The 19381-nt window shown below is 41.7% G+C and overlaps 1 protein-coding gene across 5 annotated transcripts in view; it reads left to right on the forward strand.

Moving 5' to 3' along the window:
- ATP11B (ATPase phospholipid transporting 11B (putative)) overlaps window positions 1-19381 on the forward strand; it is a 124740-nt gene that overhangs the window by 80842 nt on the left and 24517 nt on the right. For all 5 annotated transcript variants that reach the window (XM_075556092.1, XM_075556093.1, XM_075556094.1 and 2 more), the window contains 5 exons: window positions 662-764; window positions 2487-2632; window positions 4477-4536; window positions 7565-7692; window positions 8579-8717. In XM_075556092.1, coding sequence (XP_075412207.1) covers window positions 662-764; window positions 2487-2632; window positions 4477-4536; window positions 7565-7692; window positions 8579-8717 — 576 coding nt within the window. The remainder of the gene's footprint in view (window positions 1-661; window positions 765-2486; window positions 2633-4476; window positions 4537-7564; window positions 7693-8578; window positions 8718-19381) is intronic.

Consider the following 19381-nt stretch of genomic DNA (forward strand, 5'->3'; position numbering starts at 1 on the left):
GCATTATTTCAATTCATTTGAACAACCAACAACTACTAAGGTAGATATAGTTGGTTATCATTGGTTCCCAAATGAGGGGAATAAAGTTAGAGAATATTTTCACTAAGCCCATTTGACCAAGAAATAGCAGAACTATGTTTTGAACTCAGATCTGCCAACTTCAAAACACAGTAGCTCATAAAATTACTCCCTGGAATTCTCAAAACCTTGCTTTTGCTTCAACCGAGTAACCTTGACTACTTTTTAAGTTTTTAATTTTGCTTATTACAAAAGAAAACTCCTACCTCTATAACAAGTGAAAATAGTAATATCTTGAGGCAGAGAAAAAAAATTGCATGACAAAGTTCAATTAAATATAATTATTTCATAAGGAACAAATTATTTACATTTTTTAAACTGGAAGCTGTGTCCAAAAAGATTCTTGCTTCCTATTATAAAATATAAAGATGATCATTTTTAGCTATGACATGCAGGAAAGACATTCAAAAATCGTAAGAGACATCCCTCAATAATTGAACCCTATTGCAGAATACCAATATTAAATCAAATACTTTAATTATGCCACTTTTACTACTACAGTCATTTCATATCATTGATGTTATACTACTGTGAGAAACCTGAAATTTCATCATGATGCACTAATTAATTGTATGTCTTTCAGGTAATAAGACTGATAAAAATCTCACCTGAGAAACCCATCACATTGGCTATTGGTGACGGCGCTAATGATGTCAGCATGATACAGGAAGCACATGTTGGCATAGGTGACTGGTGTCTTTCTCACTGAATTTATTTAGTGGACATAAATATTTGGTGGTTTTGGTGTTCCTGCTTTAGGTCAATTGCAGTATTTAAATATGTGAATAAAAACTAATGTACATTGATATGCATCACCACTTGTCCCTGTCAGAAGACTATCATAATTAGGCCTGTTGTTTAGTTTCCCTATAGAAAGGAAGTAAATACCACCTTAGTGAGTTTCAGCTCTGCCAGTCCCTCCACCTTGTGCCACTTTAGGCGTCTCGAAGCGTCCTCACACGGTAGTTTACACTATTGGATTCCACGTGCACTCTTTACCATAGCAGTCTGAGAAGGTTTCCAAAAGTTTGTGGGGAAAAGTCCCTTTATCCTGCATCAACTATGCTTCCAGGATTTCTTCTAAGAAAGAGACATTTTCATTCAGATCCATATACTAAAGCACGATTCATAATGTTTAATGACTAAAGTAAGTACAAAACAAACAACCCCAAGTTTGCATGTCTGTGTGCATATTAGGTTCACATACACACATGGGAGACGTATAAAAGGCCATAGACCAACAAGAGTGGTTTTATCCTTAAACATTAGGATTACTGATGACTTTCTCCAGCTATCTTAGTATGTTTTTATCCTGCTATGACAAAAAATTAAAATAACCATTTTGCAAAATATTTGAAAGCTGTAATCAGATTGAAAATCCAAATTTATCTAACGCTTGATAAAAAATTCATCTTTCAGATAAAACTATGTACTGACTTCAGATAGCACTGTATACTTTCTCTAAGAATGCACACTTTAACTTATATATGAAAGTTTTAAAACATCAGACCATTTGTTCATATTTGCCAGGTTTAAAGTATTCAATCTCAATATTTTTTGTGTGTTCATTGAAAAGTGACATTAGAACTGTTATGTAACATTCTGTCCATCGGGGTTCACTATGGGCTACACATTGAGCCCCAAGGTCAGCAATTCAGATCCACCAGTCCCTCCTTAAAGATTTGAAAGTCTGGGAAAGCCAAGAGAAACCCCTACAGGGTGATGTGAGCCAGGATTGACTCAATGGCGGTGTAATCTATGCTTACTTGTATAATATGTTGATGTACCTGCTGGACTCTGGACTATGGGTAGCAATTTTATATTAATTGCATTTTATCCTAATTCTCTGAAAATTGCTCTTAACATCTGCTATATGAAGTGGCACAGGGGCTAAATGCTCTGTCTAAAGGTCAGTGCTTCCAATGCAGCAGCCGTGCTGCAGAACAAAGATGCTGCAGTTTGCATCACAACATGATAGCCTTAGAAACTCTTTTGGGTAGTTCCGCCCAGTCCTACAAGGTCACCATGAGGGAGTCAGAATCGACTTGGCAGCAATTGGTGGAGGTTTTATGCTGTATAGGAACCTTGGTGGTACAGTGGTGAAGCACGTAACTGCTAAGTGAAAAGTCAGCAGTTTGAACCCCAAGCTGCTCTGTTGGAGAAAGGTGTCAGCCGGCTTCCATCAAGACGCACAGCCTTGGGAACCCCGTGGGTAGTTCCCCTCTGCCGCGAATCAGAATTCACTCAACAGCAACAGAGGTGGGGGTGGTGGCGGTGGTGGTATTACATTAGGGTTTAATCTTCTTAAGTCCTGGTCCAACTACTTTTATCTAAGACACTTGCAGACACATTATGGAAGTTACACTACAGCAAACAGGAAGCTGACTTTTCTTGTTCTTCCATTGTAGGCATCATGGGTAAAGAAGGAAGACAGGCTGCGAGAAACAGTGACTATGCAATAGCCAGATTTAAATTCCTCTCCAAATTGCTCTTCGTCCATGGCCATTTTTACTATATTAGAATAGCAACCCTTGTACAGTATTTTTTTTATAAGGTGAGTTTTGTCATGATATTCTAGAAGTAATTACTATTAAAATGTGAGGGTTACTACTACAATACAGTTTGTTCATTAAAACTTTCTGTCAGTAAAACGTAACATTTGATTATTTGTTCTAATTTATTCTGTATTGACAGAAAGCAGATCAGTGGTTCTTGGGTCTGAGGGTGGAGGTGATTGGATTGACTGGACAGGAACGCAAGGCGATATTTTAGGTTGATAGAAAAGTTCTCTAATTGTGAGAGTGGTGCACAGGTATATAAATTTGCCAAATTGTCCAAATATACCCTGAAAATAGACATTTTTATTCCAGCGTATTGCTTTTTAAGTCATTTGTTCTCAGCCTAGCACTAAGTTTTTGTTTAATTCCAATGTGATGGCTTCAAGCAGAGATCTCTAGTCTCCTGCTTTGGATGACACTTTCGGTGTGTAGTGAAACTTACCCACTCCTCAGTGCAGTTGTTATATGTATAAAATAAAATACAGAGGATTAGAAATAAACTATATTGTAATACCGCTCTGTCTCTGGACCTTTGGGAGAATGTGAGGATTTTTGAAACCCATGTTTAAGAACCGCTAGCGACCTGGTTGTACCAGAGGATGTACAGCGGTGCAGTGGGGATCTGGAGGCACAGGGAATCTAGGACAGACGAACCCCTCAACACCAGCGGTGGGAGTGGCGGCACCAGGAGGGAAGGGCATGTAGAAAGGGAGAACCGATCTCGGAGATCTATGTGTAACCTCCTCTCTGGGAGATTGGCAAGGGGGAGGCAGGTGAGGAGAGACGCCAGGGAGTGTAAGATAAGATATAATAATTATTTATAAACTATCAAGGGACCAGGGGTGGGATCGGGGAGGGAGGGGGATGGGGGGAAAAACAGGGAAACCGAGCTGATTCCAGGAACCCAAGTGGAAGGTGAATTATGAGAGTGACGAGTGCAACGAATGTATAAGGGTGCTTTGCTCATTTGATGTATGTACAGATTGTGATAAGAGCCTTATGAGCCCCAATAAAAAGATTTAAAAAAAAGAACCGCTAGCTATCAAATATTTAGCGTACCAAAGCATTGCATGTTGCCCGCATTCCTACCGTTACGTGGTAACGGCGAGCCCATGGAAAAGCAAAAGTGAACCGTAAATTACAGGTAAACAATGGTGGCAGTTCTTGTCTAATTTCTTCTAGTTTTTACTTGCAGTATGAATTTATTTAGATGGGAAGAAGTCTTATTAGTTCCATGTGTTATACTTTAAATGTTTGGGGGGGGTTTTTTTGCATTCTTACGTTGTTAGTCTTAAGTTTTAAGTATTTCTGACTTACTGTGCTATATGTGAAAAGTATTGAATCGTGGTTGTGAGACTTTAAATTCAAAGTTATGTGTTGCTTTGCAATGATAGACGCCAAGAACATTCTCCTTCTGTTTTCCCACTGCTGTTTAAAATGCTTTCATACATTTAAAAAATAAAATGGAAGTCTTAATTTCCGTTTTTTGGTTTTTTTTGTGGATGCACTCTACATTTTATATTGTTCCTGGATTCTTCGTCAAACATTGACTTCAGTAAAGGGCTTTTATCTTTGTTTATTTAAAATATTGCTGTACTAAAAGCTGCGCTGCTGCTGCTGCTAGGTGTTGGTGAGTGAGTTGTGCCTCACACGGCCCACGGACGGTAGAGCAGCGCATGCCGGGCTTGCGCCCGCTCACATCTTATGATGGAAGCCACTGCTGCAGCTATGTCCCACCGTCATGTGGAGGGTCTTCAAGTCAAGTCCAACTAATTACTTTTTAGAAATGTCTCTTAGGCCTAAATATTTTAATTATTTCCCACTTATTCTTGTTTTTCAGAATGTGTGTTTTATCACACCCCAATTTTTATATCAGTTCTACTGTTTGTTTTCTCAGCAGGTAAGTAAATAGAAGTTTGTGTTTTGCCCTTTCAAAATGAAGCATGTGTGTTTAGTTTTGATAAATGCTTGGAGGACTTTTTCCATTTTTATTAGTCCTATCGCTACACAAAACTTTACTGATTAATTTATATTTAATCATTATAGTATTCATACTATTTATTCTGGATTTCAAATATTGATGATAAAATGGGTTTTAAGCTTGGATTTAAAAAATAATTATCTCTTTCAAACATATGAGGGAGTTTAACTTGGTTCAGCTAATGTGTGATCCTTCTTTATACGGAATCCTTATCAAGCCAGGTCCATGAACTGTTGGAGGGCTACGGGCTTTGCACACTGGAAGGTATCTTACTGCTTGAGTTCAGGAGTGGCATACAGGAATGACCTAAACTAGCCGTAAATAATAGTTAGGGGTCACCTGGCGTGGGATAGTGAAAGGATTCTGAAGCCAGTTAAGCTAAAGTGAAAGTGCGCTAATGGATTAGCAGTGGTTGGAAGGGCTCTAATGGATTAGCAGTGGTTGGAGGGGCTCTAATGGATTAGCAGTGGTTGGAGGGGCTCTAATGGATTAGCAGTGGTTGGAGGGGCTCTAATGGATTAGCAGTGGTTGGAGGGGCTCTAATGGATTAGCAGTGGTTGGAGGGGCTCTAATGGATTAGCAGTGGTTGGAGGGGCTCTAATGGATTAGCAGTGGTTGGAGGGGCTCTAATGGATTAGCAGTGGTTGGAGGGGCTCTAATGGATTAGCAGTGGTTGGAGGGGCTCTAATGGATTAGCAGTGGTTGGAGGGGCTCTAATGGATTAGCAGTGGTTGGAGGGGCTCTAATGGATTAGCCGTGGTTGGAGGGGCTCTAATGGATTAGCCGTGGTTGGAGGGGCTCTAATGGATTAGCCGTGGTTGGAGGGGCTCTAATGGATTAGCCGTGGTTGGAGGGGCTCTAATGGATTAGCAGTGGTTGGAAGGGCTCTAATGGATTAGCAGTGGTTGGAGGGGCTCTAATGGATTAGCCGTGGTTGGAGGGGCTCTAATGGATTAGCCGTGGTTGGAGGGGCTCTAATGGATTAGCAGTGGTTGGAGGGGCTCTAATGGATTAGCCGTGGTTGGAGGGGCTCTAATGGATTAGCCGTGGTTGGAAGGGGTCTAATGGATTAGCAGTGGTTGGAAGGGCTCTAATGGATTAGCAGTGGTTGGAAGGGCTCTAATGGATTAGCAGTGGTTGGAAGGGCTCTAATGGATTAGCAGTGGTTGGAAGGGCTCTAATGGATTAGCAGTGGTTGGAAGGGCTCTAATGGATTAGCAGTGGTTGGAAGGGCTCTAATGGATTAGCAGTGGTTGGAAGGACTCTAATGGATTAGCAGTGGTTGGAAGGGCTCTAATGGATTAGCAGTGGTTGGAAGGGCTCTAATGGATTAGCAGTGGTTGGAAGGGCTCTAATGGATTAGCAGTGGTTGGAAGGACTCTAATGGATTAGCAGTGGTTGGAAGGGCTCTAATGGATTAGCAGTGGTTGGAAGGGCTCTAATGGATTAGCAGTGGTTGGGAGGGCTCTAATGGATTAGCAGTGGTTGGAAGGGCTCTAATGGATTAGCCGTGGTTGGAAGGACTCTAATGGATTAGCAGTGGTTGGAAGCAGCACAGGAGCCCTGGGAGCACAACAGCAGAATAGACCGAAAGAAACAGAGCCCACCTCTCCCTGCACTCCTGTCAGGTCAAGGTGACCCAATGGGGATGTAGCTTTGTCTTTAAGGCTGAGCAGACGCCTCCCAGCAGCCAAAGCAAGAAGAGCCCAGGACTGAAATCCTGTCTGCAAAAGCTAGGGCAGTAATTCATGCTCTTGACAACTAACCAGCAAGTCAGTGCTTCAGACTCACCGGCTCCGCCACAAGAGGGAGATGTGTCCTCTGCTCCCAGAAAGTTTCACAAGCTTAGAAACCCTGCTGGGAGGCTCTACTCTGTCTTCTAGGGTAGAGTCACTGTGAGTCAGAATTGCCTCCTTATTTGGTGGACAACGGACACTGCATGGGTCCTGAGTTGTACCTGTCACATATGTGCTATTCCCACTCTACTGTCTTATGTAATAGCTAAGAAAACAAACCCACAGAGAACAGATAACTTTGCTAAGATTGCATAGCAAATTTAATAACTAAGCCTTGACTTGAACCCATTGGCTCTGACTGCTTGAGCGCTCTTTTCACATACCACATTGTGTAGCTCAAATTGGCCAAGACATTGGTCCTAATTTGTTGAAAAAAAATCAGACGCTTCGTTGGTTGTTTTATTTAGGTTTTTTCATAAGTTGTTTGTAATGCTTGAGCACTTTTTTCCTGTTTATAATCTGTAACAGTAAATTCCCATGATCTGCCTAGGTGTTTCTTTCTAATAATGGTGTTTGCTTACTGTGATAGAATAAAGAAAACTATATGAGCATATGACAGGGGAACCTAACCTATTTGGATTAGGTTTTTCAGAGACGTTGTGGTATAATGTGGGAGACAGTATTAATAGAAACCAGAGCGGAGTAGGAAGCAGTTCATCCTGACGGTGGTACAGATGAATGTTTAGAGAGGGAAATTGTCATCCAGGACTTGTGCTCCCATGGAGAAGGTCAAAGAAGGGAGGCTTGTCAGCATCTCAGAGGAAGTGTAGGACTTAGTTTGGGGAACAAAACCGTGAAGGAAAGCTCTCTGTAGCATATCAGATGGAAGAATAAAAAGTCTAGGATGTGTGTAAAATTGCATCTGGGAGATCAAATTGTGGAGAAGCATGAAATGTAAGTCAAATTTACTATAATTATAAAAATATCTTTATAGCCAAATATTCCACTTCTCACAAAGAATGTAAATCTAGGAATATTATATGTTTACATCTATGTAAAATACAAATTGGAATTGCTAAAATGCGTTTTGGTATAAATTGAAAAGCTGTCATTTTCGGCTTATTTTACTATGCTGCTTTGTGACGATGTGCAAAAGTGTAATAGTGACACATAACTTTAAATCTCCAAATACCTCTGATTCCTCTTTCTAGACCCTGTATGACAGCGTGTACCTGACTTTGTACAATATTTGTTTCACGTCTCTGCCTGTTCTGATGTATAGTCTTTTGGAACAGCATATAGACCCTCATGTGTTACAGAGCAAGCCCACTCTCTATCGGTAATGTTCATAACATTTTTGTTACAACTAATATATTCAACAGTTATTAGTTTTTAAATGCCTTAGCATAAGTAAATATGTTAGTTTTCACTCATGTCTTAGAAAAATACTAAGGAAAGTGCTTGGTAATCGGTGCAAAAGGAGCACGAGTGGTGCAGAGACTAAGTGCTAGGCCGCTAACCAAAGGCCGGAGGTTCGAACCCACCAGCCGCTCTGTGGGAGAAAGAGGTGGCAGTCTGCTTCCATAAAGAATTCAGCTCTGGAAACCCGGTGGGCAGTCCTGTTGTGCCCCACGGGATCGCTAGGAGCTGGAAACGACAGTGGGTTACTCCTGCATCCCCAGAGTAAATAATCATGTTTTGTGATCTGGGCTCTGTGCCTCAAGACCAACTAATGGTTCCCATACTAAGCTGACTTCTACTCTTAGGGGAAGGCTCCAAAATGCCAGTAACTTCCTGTGACTATAGGCTGGGCTTTACCCAAGATTGGCAGACTTGCTCTGTCCGCACTAGGTTTTGGAAGTGAAGTCTGAGAAAGAGCCTCAGTGCTGGCCCTAACTCGTGGCTCCCCTACGAGTCCGTGACAGCAGAGGCACTTACTGTGTATGGAAGAATGTGAAACAGATAAATCCACTTCACAGCCTGACTGAGCTGTTAGGTCTCTGTCATAGCTCTTTATTAAAGGAGGAAATATGTTTTGTGACCTGAATATGCAGTATTATTATGCACAGTGATTTGTAAATTTGGGTTTATCCTTTCTGATGTTTTCAAGCAATTGTAAATTAAAAACCTATCTTGTTTTTTCAATGATCAAATTATAGTAGTTAACAGGTAAAGAACAAGTATGACTCCTAATGTATTCCTCTCTCTCTCTCTTTAACTTACAGAGACATTAGTAAAAATTGCCATCTAAGCATTAAAACATTTCTTTACTGGACCATGCTCGGCTTCAGCCATGCCTTCATTTTCTTTTTTGGATCCTATTTTCTAATAGGGAAAGATATCTCTCTGCTTGGAAATGGCCAGGTAGGACAAACAGTGTTGAGTTGTTGCTTTTTAATCTCTGTCAATACTTTTGTTCTATTTGTTTTTGGTAAATTTTTGAAGAAAATAAAAGTTGGTTTAAAATGTTAAATTGCAGATGTTCAACTAAAATGCAATTGTTAAGGGTTCTTTTTGTTAAATACATAACTAATATTCCTCACAAGTAAACATTAAAAAAGAAAAGTGATCCAATGTAATCTAAATATGAAACTCGAATTATGAAATCGTTTTGCTCTCCAGAATTAACTTGCACACGGATATGCCCGTGCTTTCCCCACTCCTCTCCCAGGCTCTTCACCGGAAACTTGTGTTTTCATGATGGTTACCTTCAATTTAGTGCTTTCTAGTGTGTTCATTGCTATAGAGTACTCCTCATTGATGCTCACAATAATCCTATTAGCTCCACTTTTCAGATCAGAGATGAAGGTTTAATGTTTGCTTCCTTTTAATTTCATGATTTTTTTTTTTTCGTGATCCAAGTGAGTTTAATGAGAGAGAGAAGAAGTTTCAGGGGTTTTTTTTTTTTGAAGTTTTTTTTTTTAATTTTAACAATTTATTAGGGGCTCATACAATTCTTATCACAGTTCATACATATACATACATCAATTGTATAAAGCACATCTGTACAGTCCCTGCCCTAATCATTTTTTTCTCCTCTTTTCTTTTTTTACATTTTATTAGGGACCCATACAACTCTTATCACCATCCATACATATACATACATCAATTGTATAAAGCACATCCATAGATTCCCTGCCCCAATCATTCTCAAAGCATTTGCTCTCCACTTAAGCCCCTTGCATCAGGTCCTCTTTTTTTTTCCCCTCCCTCCCCTTTCCCCCCTCCCTCATGTGCCCTTGGTAATTTATACATCGTTATTTTGTCATATCTTGCCCTATCCGGAGTCTCCCTTCCCCGCTTCTCTGCTGTCCCTCTCCCAGGGAAGAGGTCACATGTGGATCCTTGCAATCAGTTCCCCCCTTCCAACCCACTCGCCCTCCACTCTCCCAGCATCGTCCCTCACACCCTTGGTCCTGAAGGTATCATCCACCCTGGATTCCCTGTACCTCCAGCCCTCATATGCACCAGTGTACAGCCTGTGTCCTATCCAGGCCTGCAAGGTAGAATTCGGATCATGGTAGTTGGGGGGAGGAAGCATCCAGGATCTGGGGGAAAGCTGTGTTCCCCATCGGTACTACCTCGCACCCTAATTAACCCATCTCCTCTCCTAAACGCCTCTATGAGGGGCTCTCCATTGGCCGACACTTGGGCCTTGGGTCTCCACTCTGCACTTCCCCCTTCATTTAATACGGTATATATATACATATACATATACACATATATACACACACTTATATCGTTGTTGTTTTTTTTGCATGATGCCTTATACCTGGTCCCTTGGCACCTCGTGATCGCACTGGCCGGTGTGCTTCTTCCATGTGGGCTTGTTTGCTTCTGAGCTAGATGGCCGCTTGTTCACCTTCAAGCCTTTAAGACCCCAGACACTATCTCTTTTGATAGCCGGGCACCATCAGCTTTCTTCACCACATTTGCTTATGCACCCATTTGTCTTCAGCGATCCTATCATGGAGGTGTGCAGTCAATGATATGATTTTTTGTTCTTTGATGCCTGGTAACTGATCCCCCTGGGACCACTCGATCACTTCCATGTGGACTTTGTTGCTTCTGAGCTAGATGGCCGCTTGTTTATCTTCAAGCCTTTAAGACCCCAGTCACTATCTCTTTTGATAGCCGGGCACCATCAGCTTTCTTCACCACATTTACTTGTTCACCCACTTTGGCTCCAGCCGTTGTGTCGGGAGAGTGAGTATCATAGAGTTCCAATTTAATAAAAGAAGGTATTCATGCATTGAGGGAGTGTTTGAGTAGAGGCCCAAGGTCCTTCCGCCACCTTAATACTTGACCTATAAATATAGACACATAGATCTATTGATTTTTTTTTTTAGGAAGTACTGGCGTATTCTTACAACAAGCAGTTGTAAGGATGCTGTAAGTGACTGTTCAGGAGGACCTCATTTCTGAATGTGAACTTAGGAAAGAGGGCTACAGAGTACATTGCTTGTTACACTTGATCCTGATTGGAGTTCTAATATCTCGAGAGACTCTTGACCAAATTACGTTTTGTTCCAGTGTTAGCTCTGTGGGTTAGGAAGAAGGCACTGACAGCAGTGGTATCTGCTGGACTAGAATCGCTTGTCCTCTGTAGTTCCGCTCCCATTGACAATACTTAACTATTGCAAAATATGTTTAGGGACTCAGAGATACAAGACTTGCCAACGGAAGAATATGAAGCACTATCAGGAAAACCAACTTTTACTGCGGAGCAACCACATCCTGTGCTAGGCTCTGGGCATGTGAGCTGGTCAGGGAGCTTTGAGTCTTAGGAGGAATCAGAAAAGACTTGAGTAATCGAGTAGCATATTATGCTCAAGAGCAAAGGAGGAAAGGGGTTTCCATTATAGAAGGAGTCTAGCTGTGCAGGTTCCTTTAGGATGTGCAGTAGAAACATAAATATTAGTACCAGATCACTTTTAAAGACATAGCCTGATTTGAACAAAAACTTGTTTCTGGTTTATGTCACATGATGGTTACAGCACTTTCCAAATAATAACTACCTTGTATTGAGTTTTTCTTGATCCAAATGTATGGAGGCGGCTTCAAAGGGGTCATGGAAAAATGAAATGAAAAGGGAATGGAATTTTTCCACGAACATTTTGAAACGCCCTCAAATCTGTGTGAATGAGCCCACTTCTACCTGAAACATCAAGTGGGAAGTAGGCAAAACGAAGAGGGGAAGAGAGTTTAGAAAAAGGAAAAATCATTGGATAAAAAGGAAGCTAGAGTGTGTTTGAGGAGTTTTTGCTAGCTACAAATACTTTCTAATTTTAAAATTAATATGTGTCCATTTTGGTAAATTTGGAATATACAGGAAAATTAGGGAGTAAGTAAATAGTCAGTTCTCCCTGTACCCAGATAGAATTATATCTGTCATACGAATATATTCTGCCATTCTTTGGTTTTATACATTTTACAAACTTTATGATTTTAAATCCCTTTTATCCTTAGCATTGTGACTTGTTATATTTTAAATGTTCAAAAATATTTTCATGACACCCTATTGGTACATATCCTCATCTGTTATAAATACGTATTTTCTTCACGTTGAGAATTTGTTTCTAATTATTACTGACTTTAAACAACCAAATCTTGAGCTTGCTTCATACAAAAGTACAAAACTCAATGGAATGGCAAATTCTGGGTTTTTGTTTAACTTCAGGTTATAAATCGTTAACTTCTTTACCATGTGAGTTAAAAAAAACTCTGCCAGTTTTAACACTAAGAAACATCATTAGATTAAAGAAAGAAAAAAAGAAATATATCATCAGATTTAAATCACCAATTAATCATAATATTGATATACCACTCAAAATTAACTGTCAGTAGAATTAAGCCACTGGTACCAGGCATAGTGAAAAGGAAGCACCCAGGAGTCAGTCATAATTGGAGCCTGCACTGATCCTCTGAGCGACTGGAGTCCGTTAGCAGCCTCTCCTGCAGAGTGAGCAGGGTAACTTCTGCGCACAGCTTTGCTGTGAGGCTTGAATGGCATGAGGGTAAAGCCCCAAGTGCAGTGCCGAGAGTGCAGATGGACGCAGGCAGGCCTAGCAGCGTCCCTGCTTCCTGTGACCGCTCACCTATCACGTTAATGACTGCAACCTGCCCGTTTTTTCTGATCCTCTGCCCCCCAACCCAAAAAAAACTCTCCCTGCGAGCCTCCCAGAAAAGCTCTGTTTGGTTTCAGTTCCCAGCAATTGCTGTGTTCCTCTGTAGAGTGTTTGTGCCTCTCTTTCCCGAAGCTTCTCTCAAGTCACCATGCTTTCAGGCCCCTCTCTCCTTTGACGCCAGTTCTCCCTTGTCTCCTTGAATTAAGAGTTCAACACTAGACATGAAGAATGCTTTCTTCTTCCCAGACACTGTTCTTTTTTACTTAGTCACATTTTATTGTGTTTCCGTTAAGAATTGATACCACAGATCATACCCCTCACAATTGCACACAGACTGGTGAGTGCCATCAGTGCGAGCGCTGTAACGTGTCAGTGTTCTCTTCCTGTCCATTCTGCTCTGTTCCCACTGAGCCAGCCTCTTCCGCGCCTGGCCTTCACACCTCTGCTTTGTCCGCCAGTTGTTAACGGAAGCGCATTGCTCGTGGGATACTGTTTAATTTATAAAGCCATCTTTTATTTGGCTGATAATAGAATCGGCCTTTTTAGGAGTTTGAGTTGGGTCTGTTTTCTTCCAGCACCTTCGATTGTATCCCTGCTCAGAACAGTCCGATAATGGTACTAAGACACCAGCTGGCTCTTCTGGTCCCCGGTCAGAAGTCGTGGCCCATGTGGGCTGTTAGTCCCAGAGAACAGTTTCTTCTTTGAGCCTTTGATTTTCTTCCGTCTGTTTTTGTCCTGTGTGACTACAGACCAGTAGTTGTATCTCAGATGGCAAGACCCCAGACACAGTTACTGCCCATGTGTGCCCCAGAAGCCTGAAAGCAAACGAGCGCCTGGAGGATAGCAGTGTTTAGTTATTGAAAGAGGTATGACGGGGGAGTGAAGTGAGTCGTGACTAATACTGAGAGGGGAGCAAGAGGAAGAATGGGTAATTACCTGATTCAAACAGGGAAATTCAAAGCAAGTTCAGAATCTACCACAGTTTTGTTTTGTTTTTAATAAAGGCCTAACAGGGTCATGAATATTACATGTGTTCATTAATTTTCAGCAAATACTTTTGAAGGATTCATTTTTCTATTCTCAGTTTCTTTTTAATTTAGAAAAGAACCATTTATCACATATTCCTCTGAAACCAGTTTTAGTGGGTCTTGGTGAATTTTTCAAAGCTGGAATGAATGTGTGTGTGTGTGTGTGTGTGTGTGTGTGTGTGTGTGTGTGTGTGTGTGTGTGTCCTGCTTGCTCCTGGCAGATCTTTCCCTGAGATCACCACAAAGACATCCCTTGACTGCCTCTCCTTTGTCCTTGTCACCTGTGGTTGCCCTTTTCCATCGGCAAGACTCAACTACTGCAAAGTAAGCTGGGGAACATAGAGATGAAAGACTTGCCATTAGAGACAATCAACACTGCACTAGTAGCTAATTTGTAACTCAGTGATTCCGCTAGTGGAAGAGTTCATATAAACTGCTTTGCTTTGCCTATGAAGGTTTAAAAGGCCACAGTAGTTTAAGTACACTAGTGTAAAACTAGGGCATGTCTTGTAATGTAGGAGAGGAGTACCTTATAAATCTGCTAAGAAGCTACATATTAGTAATTTCATGAATCTTTTCACTTATTTCCTTGAAGTTAAAAGTGAGCAGAATTAAGGCATTTGAATTATTTCTGTAATATGACAGGATCACCAGTTTTAGAATCGGTGACAGGATCACCATTTTTAGAAACTAGTAAGCTTCATAACCAAGCTTACTAGTTGTAGATCTTTACTTTCATACTCCCCTCAGTTTCTAAGCAAGTTAATCCTCAAAAAATAGGGGGGAAATTAATAGATTTGTACACCGGCTAAAGGTAAAATTGTTTTATAAAGTTTTGTTAGATGGAACTTAAAGAAAAATTTTAAGTTCCTCATGAATTAACATATCATCTAAGAAAAACATTTCCATGAAATCATTTTTAAGACAAGAAGGTAAATAATTGGGAGGAGGGGTGGGCGCCAATAAAGAATATGCATCAGAAACGAGAGAGGCGGCGAACTGCTGACTGTATGTGTCTTAGAAGAGGATGTAACTCTTCCTCTCCTGATCCCTCCATAGTAAGTCATCCAGAACACACTTATTCTAACCATGCAGCTGCACCGCTAGAGTCGGAAAAGGCTTCTGTTGTCTAGCTGTGAATTCAGCGAGACAGATCCTCAGGGAAGAAGCTGTTTAAAACTGGAGATGAAGGAGTATATAGAAAAGGAAAGATGGTGGCAGGAAAGTGCGAAGGAAGGAGTTCTCCAGTTAAAGTGGACTTCCACAGGATGCAGGGGAAAGGGATCGTGCCTGGACTAAGAGCAGACGAGATGAATAAGGACGTGGTAAAAAAGGAAGCAGGAAAGACGGCATTGTGGGCATCTGGTGGTTGTGGGAAACTAAGATAATCTAGGGAAGAGAGCAGCAGAGTACTTTCAAGAGAGCAGTAACCCAGTTCCCATCCCAAGAACACATGACGTCTGCTTCTCTTCTGATCTCCGCTGGGTGCTTCAGAAAGAGCAGAAAGAAGAAAATAATTCTTTGTTAACTCAAACTGCAAACTAAGGTTAATCTATTCACTGATTCCCAGTGGTCTTGATAGAAAAATGAAAAATGACATAACTTCTCTTCAAAACGTAGTCCTGTCCACATAAATCTGGTGTGGGTTGTTTCCATGGTGTGTGTTTGCTTGTTGTTTTGAGTGAGGTGTGTAAGAAATTCCACTGCCATGGAGTCCATTCTGACTGATAGTGACCCTGTAAAGGGGAAATAGCCACCAGTAATGACTTTTTTTTCCCTTTAATAAATTTGTGGGAAATTAACTTGGAAAAAAAAGGAAATCAAAAGAATGAAAGATTGAGAAAGCAGGTGAAAGGCAATGGAGAGTCTTGTGGTTTTAGCTAGACTTCTCCATGAGAAGTTGGGGGACTGTCGGGCCCTTGAGAGCATTCTGAACTTGATGCTGTGCCGCATGTGCAGTAGGAAGAAAGAGTAATTCTGCCCCAACATCAGACGCTTTAGGTACGACCCATTTGCCAGATTCATTGGAGGAAAAGAATTAGCAAAGCAAGGTGGGCCGAGGAGACGGAAATGCAGGTTATAATGTGGGGAGAAAGTGAACTAGAAGCCCTTTTGCACTATTTGCCATTATTTTTGTTCCTTGGATTTTTAACAATTTCTCCCCCTAATTCCTATCCTTAATGAATGTCTCTTCCATGCTATACATGTCATCAGCCGTTGAAGCCTAGCCATCAAATGGTAAGAGCTCTGTGTTGGGATTCAAAATGACACTGTTTTGTATCTGTATTCCCCAGAGAATGCAGATTATCTTTGATTTCAGTCCAAATGATTCACTACTGTAATTGCCACGCAGGCCATTCAGAGCATGTATACAATGTAATTCCTATACAAGGGCGTTCAAAAAGGTTTTAGGAAAATCCCGTTATCTTTCACAATTTTCCACAAAAGTCTGAAACCCCCTCAAGGTAGAGAAAGATTTTATTTTTCATATGAAGGTTATGCTGTAAAAACCTTTGATTTTTAGAGCAAATGCCTTGAGAATGATTGGGGCAGGGAATGTATGGATGTGCTTTATACAATTGATGTATGTATATGTATGGATTGTGGTAAGAGTTGTATGAGTCCCTAATAAAATGTAAAAGAAGAAAAATAAATAAATAAATAGTAAAGTTTAAAAAAAAAAAAAAACCTTTGATTTTCAAGTTTATTATAAAATTTCCCCATGTCTTCATATACTTATCCAACCAAGTGCTAACAGCATTGCAGCCACTCACTGGGCTAGCTGTAGCTAAGAGGGACCAGAGATGTGTACACCTCGCTGCTTTTGCTATGACCCAGCAATGAGAGAGTCCGAAATGTCACACCTGTAAGGCAAGCTCATTAGTATTGGAGAATGGGTTTTTTACATCGATGGGTAAGCCTGTTGCGGAACAAGTTTTCGTCTTTGGTGTGTTCCTACATCCTGCCTTGTCTAACTGGAGCGTTGACTCCTGCAGTTACCCTGTGTCCTGTGTCATCAGTCTCTCATTGGGTCAAGTTCCCCAAAGTACAAATATGCGCTAAGACCTCCCATTTACTAACAACAACACCACACCCACAAACAAGCACACTTCCTTGACCCCATCACCCCGACTCTGGCTCCATTCTCTGTGACTCTGTAGCGCTGCCCTCCAAGAAGCTGCCTTTTCACCCTTCTTCCTCGCATGCTTTTCTCCCTGGCACCAGTTCCAGTCAGGTTTTCCTCAGCACTGTGCTCTTTGGGTTCACCAGCTGTGTGAGTCTGGGTCCTTTAGAGAAACAAATCCACAGGAACTCATGTATAAGAGAGAGTCTTACATAAAGGTTAAGTGCACATCAAGAAAATATCCCAAGCCAATGTTGCTCAAACCCACAAGTCCAACATTAACCCATAATGTCCAACACCAATCCACAAAGTCCTCCTCCATCTCACAAAACATACACTATGATGCCGACTGTAGGAGGAAAGCCAAGTCAGTGAACGTGTACGCCTCTCTGCTGGCAGGGGTCTCCACGTGGCTGCTCCAGCACCCAGGGCTGCATCGGGGCAGGTCCATGTGGCTTCTCCTCGGACATGTCTTGCAGGAAGTGAGCTTTGCCAGTTGAAGCAGGGAACTGGCTATCCTGGTCCAATCATCACAAAGAGACCTGAGAACTAGAAAGGCGAGGCTCACTGAGCCATTTATCCCTCTGCCCTTCAGTTAACCCCACATGTGTTTATCGGCCAGGTTGGCACAATAAACAAACTCCCTCACCAGCCTCCACATTGCTAAATCCAAGGGCTTGTCTCAACCCTCATGGTCTCAATCATTGGGCATAGTTTATAAAGTTCCCTTTCCTGCCTCATTATCTCTCAGCTACAGCAACATTGTTCTCTCTCACTTTTTGACTTTTTAATGTGAACTGGGTGAAAGTTTACAAAGCAGAGAAACAGGTGTACATCCATCTGATTGTTATTCAGACAATGTCCTTCATCTCTTTGCTTGCAATCCCCACCGTGTGATATCACTCATTCCAGCCCCACTGCCTGTCCTGCTCCTCATCTAAGCAGGCAAATGCTGCCCTTAGATCTCAAATGGTTGATTATTCTAACAAATGCATCCCTGACTTGTATTAATAGTCCTTACATTAAAAAACACAATTGCCATTGAGTCGATGCTGACTCCGTGGACAGTTCGGAAAGGGTAGACCTGTGGGCTTCTGAAACTGTAACTCTTTATAGAAGTAGACAGTGCTGTTTTTCTCCCAGGAAGCAGCTAGTGGTTGTGAACTGCCGAGCCCACCTTGTAACCACTACACCACCAGGGCTCTTTAGAGACCAGACTACTAAATTTGGCTGGAAATGGAGCTACAGGGGTGACTGCAGCTGCAGGCAATAGTTTGAGGGATTCCACCAAACTCTGTGCAGCCATTAAGCCTGGCCAGTTTATGATCAAGAAGAGTTTCACTCTATATTTTTCACCCCATCTATACAGGACTTTCTATTTATTTCAGAGCAGCTGCCAGTGACATCCAAGCTCCATCTAGTTCTTCTGGTCTCAGGGGCATGGAGAATGATGTTGACATGGTTCATTAAGATTTGTCCTTTGAAAAAAATACATAGATAAAGATTTTTTTTTAATTTGTCCACTGGACTAATCCGTCTGTCTTCAAGTTTCATCACTCTTCTTTCTCAAAATTTGGAGAGCAATAGTTTCACCTTAGCTCGTCCCTCACAAGCTTCTAACCCGCAACTACTGTGATTCATCAAAGTAGGATTTAGAACATTTTCTTGGTGAACTATACTATGCCAGTTAACCTTGGTGTCCCCAAAACTATGCTCCTAGGTTTCCAGGTCCAGTGACTCATTCCTTAAGGTGTTTTGTCTAAGAAATTTTAATAACTCTGCCCCTGTATGCTCCACATCATATGCATGGACATAGTTGCAGCAAAGGTAAATACCCACCTACAACTCCATATCAAATCTATATCTATATCCACTCATGCTCCCACACTCCTTCAGCCCGTGTGTCTGCCTATGCATCTGCTCATAATAGGTTATGTCATTGCAGAATTGAACACCCCTCTCTTCCTTCCTTCCCCTTCTTTAAGCCAGATGATTGCTTGTTTGGGCAGGGATGGCACTTGCCCTTGAATTAGAGGTTCCAGCAGTTTTCTTAACCTTGCCCCAGAAAATACTAGGAGCTTCTCTTTTGACAACCAAGTGTCTCCAAACCCTGGAGGCAAACAGACCCCATTTGAGAGCCACTGTTGTCAATGGAGTAGTGACCTGGGGCCCCGTTTTGTCCTGTGTCTACACTGATCCTCCTCCTTCCCTTGTCTGTTGGAAGAAGTGCAGCCAGAGTGCTGCTTCACGGGAAGGATGGCGAGTTCGTCTCATGTCCTTTGGAGACCAGTTCCTAGAGAAGGACAGCATGCTTGGTGAAATAGAGGAAGGCCCACCATGAGATAGATTGACGCCAGGCCTGCAGCAGTGGACTTGAACTGAAGCACAGTGGGGAGGCTGGTGCAGGGCGGACGGTGTTCCACTCCGTGGCTTAGCAGGCCTCTATAGGTTGGAAGCACCTTGACAGCACCTAACAACAACAGCATTATGTTGAAAGGTCCCCAAATGACATCTCCCTCTGCATTTTCTTCCCAGACTCATTTAAAACTATCTAGCGTCACTTAGAAATATCATAGGAGCTCAAGCTTTAGTTAGTTAGCAGGATTCTTGGTCTTTTTCCAAACCACTTCCCTTCTAATCTTTCCTATATTATACGTTGGAACTACTTTTTACCCAACTGCTCTAGTAGACATCTAGGAATCACCCACATTGGCTCTAATGTCACAGCAGATCTTGAATTGTTGCATG

The sequence above is a fragment of the Tenrec ecaudatus genome, chromosome 8, assembly GCF_050624435.1.
Source record: "Tenrec ecaudatus isolate mTenEca1 chromosome 8, mTenEca1.hap1, whole genome shotgun sequence".
Taxonomy (NCBI): Eukaryota; Metazoa; Chordata; class Mammalia; order Afrosoricida; family Tenrecidae; genus Tenrec; species Tenrec ecaudatus.